This window comes from Alligator sinensis, unplaced genomic scaffold (genome assembly GCF_000455745.1).
Source record: "Alligator sinensis unplaced genomic scaffold, ASM45574v1 scaffold160_2, whole genome shotgun sequence".
Taxonomy (NCBI): Eukaryota; Metazoa; Chordata; order Crocodylia; family Alligatoridae; genus Alligator; species Alligator sinensis.
The window spans coordinates 710,647-714,318 of NW_005842717.1; the positions used below are offsets into that span (position 1 = coordinate 710,647).

Below are 3,672 nucleotides of genomic sequence, written 5' to 3' on the forward strand. Positions count from 1 at the left end.
TTCACAGGCGTCTCCGTGAATCCTTGCGCAAGCACACCTGCACATTTTCCCATCTGGAAGCTGGTCACCGCGCGCTTGTGCAAAGATTCAAGGAGACGCCTATGAACTTCCGAAGAGCGGCAGGTTGGCCACCCCTCCAGCCCCGTCCCTTCTGCACAACTCCTAGTCCTGTGTCCGCCTGGCCACCCCCGCATGGTGCGAGGCGGAGGGAGCGGGGGTGGCTTTCCCTCGCTCCTCTGCCACCTGCAGCCCTCCGTGTTTAAGGTCGAGGCAGGTCTGAGCTCTCCAGAAGTGCTGGTGGCTCCGAGAGGGGATGCTCTTTACAGAGGAGCAGACAAGGGTCTTTGGGTAAATGTGATATCTTTTATTCCTTGTCTGCCTGGGTCCTTAGGCCAACACGGCTACAACCAACACCACTTTGCAGATGTGGGAGTCCGTTCAATCCACATCCTATAAACTAATCCAAGTGTCTTTCTGGACCTCAAGTGGACATGTTTGATGGTCCAGAAATTATGGGAGGCGCCAGGATTTCCTAGGGTGGTGTCTTCTCTTGGACCAGCTACATAAAGTTAGATAAGCTTGCGAATGCAAGTCTCATCCAGCAGTTCACTTTCTGACTTAGGAAGAAGATTGGCATCTGGTGGGAGCAGCAGTAATAAGGCCAGGTATCAGCGTAACCAGATCAGCCTTCTCTGTTAGTCCAGGGCTTCAGATGCAGAGTTGATTGTATTTTGGCATCTGATTTGACTATTGACATAGTGTCAACACACTTCAAACAGCACAGAGGAAAATGCCTTTTCCTGTCATTGAATCTATTCCCCAAAGAGCAGGCTGATCTAGCCATAAATATTTATTTAATTTTTTCCTTTACTGCTCAGAAATCATGTCTCCTGTGCACTCATACTTGCCTGTGGATGACAAACTCTGCTTTTCTCTCTGTACAGTTATATGGCCAATGCTATGATAATAGTGCCCATCCTGACATAAGGGTCACAGCAATGCTGGAACTGGGATCCCCTCTGGAGATGATTCAGCTTCTGCAGACCACCTGGGAGGAGAGATTTAAAGTAAGAAAACAAAACAAAAGGAGGTTTTTTCAGTAGCATTTAGGCCTCAAACTGAGTAAAGGGAAGAGCCCTGGTAAGAGCTGGCAAATGGGATTATCCTGTTGACACTGCTGTTTGCTTCTGCAAATTTTCTTTGAATAATTTTGTTTTCACTCCTGTTAAATTGCATTAACTGTCAGAGCTGGAGCTTCACTGTTGTTAGCTGTTTCCTTATCCCCCCCCCCCATGATTGTAGAGCAGACCTAAATTTAGGAAGACTCAAGATTCTGGTTTAGGAATCGCACTATTTTTAATACGCCCCATTACACTGAATATCTAGTTCCTTCTGGGTCCCACCCATCTTCACAGAAGCTTATAGCAGTTTTTAGGCAGCCTATGAGTATAGAAGCTTTGGATATTTCTATATTCTGTAAATCCACCAGCACAGTGTCCACAGACACAACTACTGCAGTCAACCTCAGCTGGAGACCATGGGGCCCACACCTCAGCATGGACGGATGGACAATGGCTTTCCCTGGCTCTTCCATTGAACTGCTCTGTGATCTCAAGCAAGTTACTTCACCTTTCTGTGCTTCTTTTTTTTCTCCCTTTGTCTGCATTATCTGTTTAGACTGTTAAGTTTATCAGAGCAGGATCTCTCTCTCAGTATGTGTTTGTACAGTGCCTAGCGCAATGGGGCTCTGATCTTGGTTGGGGCCAGTAGTGTATCACACTATAATACAAACAATAATGCATTGTTGTCTCAGTGCTGTAGGTGGCAGGGTCACATCAGTGTCCCTGTGCCCACTGTCTTCCTAAGCTCTAAAAGTTAGAGGCTCTTTACTCACAGTATAATTTACATATAGGAGCCGTTACTTTTATTATTAATTGTATTACAGTTGTGCCGAGATAGAGGCCTCAGTTGAAGGCTTCTTGTAACAGTTACTATTTATTTGCTTCACTGGAAGGAGATGGCTTTGAAGGTAAAATATAACTGCATTCAAGTCAATGAGAAGCTCTTCAGTGACAAAAAACCCACAGGCATGGTGTCCACAAACATGGTACCACAGTCAGAGCCCACTAGATACATGTATCTACAGCTCAGCTTCACTACCAGCTTTACAATTTCCTGCCAGTGTTCCCTCAAAGATGCTTTGTACACATTGCGGGTGACCCTAATAACAGAAGTAACTGAGGCCTTTCAGAAATGTATGGCACCAGATTAGTCTATGCTGCAGTTACATATTAGAAGACCTTATGAAACTTCTTCATGAACAAGACTGTACAGTGTCTTTTGATAGGAACTGCTGTTTCGGAGCAAATCATTGAACCGTTTGCTCTTGTGATTGTGCTGATCTATAGCCATGGGTTTTCCTTTTTTTGCTGAAATCTCATTCAGAGTGAACAAGCCCCGGTATCTGAACAGACCACCACTGAGTTAATGGGACCCCCTGGTGAACATAGTTAGGCATATGAGTCTGGTCAGACAGAAGACAGGGTAGGGTGGCTGCTTAGAGAATAACTGATTCAGGATGCATGCAGCAGCTAGGATTGTCTTTCTTGCTCTCTTCTTGGGGCATATCTGCTTGTTTTGGTACCGAGTGCTTTATGGCTGTGGTGTGCAAGGGGGCTGGAGTGGATGTTTTGGTGGGCACTTTTGGACAGATGTTGCCTACCTGGTTACCTGACATCACGGGCTAGAAGGTCGCCTCTACTCCTGTGTTCCTGGGTTTGAGGCCCAATTTGCTCAATGCCTTACCCTGATGAAAGACACCTCTCTTATTGCAGGTAGCCATCAACATATGCCCTGAAACCTGCAGACTGCCTTTGTTTCCCTTTCTAGTTTTTATTTTATTTAGAGTAACAGAAAATGGTTCTTTTTATTCATGTACATAATATTGTTAGGCTGGTTTTAGTACTAAGATCCTGTGGCAATATTGACAATCGAACTGGTAACATACTTGTAATATGCATAGAAGTATGAGATTTTTGTCATTAATTTTGTTGAATGTCTTTTCCTGGTTGTCCTTCCAATTTAATAGCTTTTTTTTTCATTTCTATTTTCCATATATATTTATCTCCTCTTTCTCAGGTTTGCCTTAGTCTCGTGAAATTGCTGTTTTACTTGGCACATTCCCCTCTGGGTTCAATAGTCCTCTTGGATTTCCAGCCAAGACAGTTTGTTATGGTGGATGGAAACCTAAAAGTGACAGACTTGGATGATGCCAGCACTGAGGAACTGTCATGCAAAGATGATAATGATTGCATGCTAGACTTCCCTACAAAAAGCTTCCTTCTCAAGTGTTCTGCAGCTGGGAAATGTGAAGGAATAAATGAAAAGAAGAATCTTTTCAATGCATATCGGTATGTCCAAATAGAAAAAAATCCAGCATGTTTGAACAAAATTACTTGATCCTATGTAGTGAGCAGTAGCTTATATTTCTTGCATGCACTTCCTCCCAAATTTTCATGCACACAGGTTTGTTTGGGATCTTTTGGTAGAAGGTATTATTTTCCTCATTAAGTAGGAATTGAAAGTAGCTTAGTCATTGGCTAGTAAGAGCACAGAGACCTTTTCTGCACTGTTCCCTTCTTTTATCTCCTATAAACCTGCCCAAAAATCTTT

At 43.7% G+C, this 3,672-nt stretch overlaps 1 protein-coding gene across 1 annotated transcript in view; it reads left to right on the forward strand.

Moving 5' to 3' along the window:
* The window catches only part of LOC102376569 (extracellular tyrosine-protein kinase PKDCC-like), an 11,395-nt gene that overhangs the window by 983 nt on the left and 6,740 nt on the right, over positions 1 to 3,672 (forward strand). The window contains exons 2-3 of the mRNA XM_025216254.1: positions 945 to 1,067; positions 3,139 to 3,410. Coding sequence (XP_025072039.1) covers positions 945 to 1,067; positions 3,139 to 3,410 — 395 coding nt within the window. The remainder of the gene's footprint in view (positions 1 to 944; positions 1,068 to 3,138; positions 3,411 to 3,672) is intronic.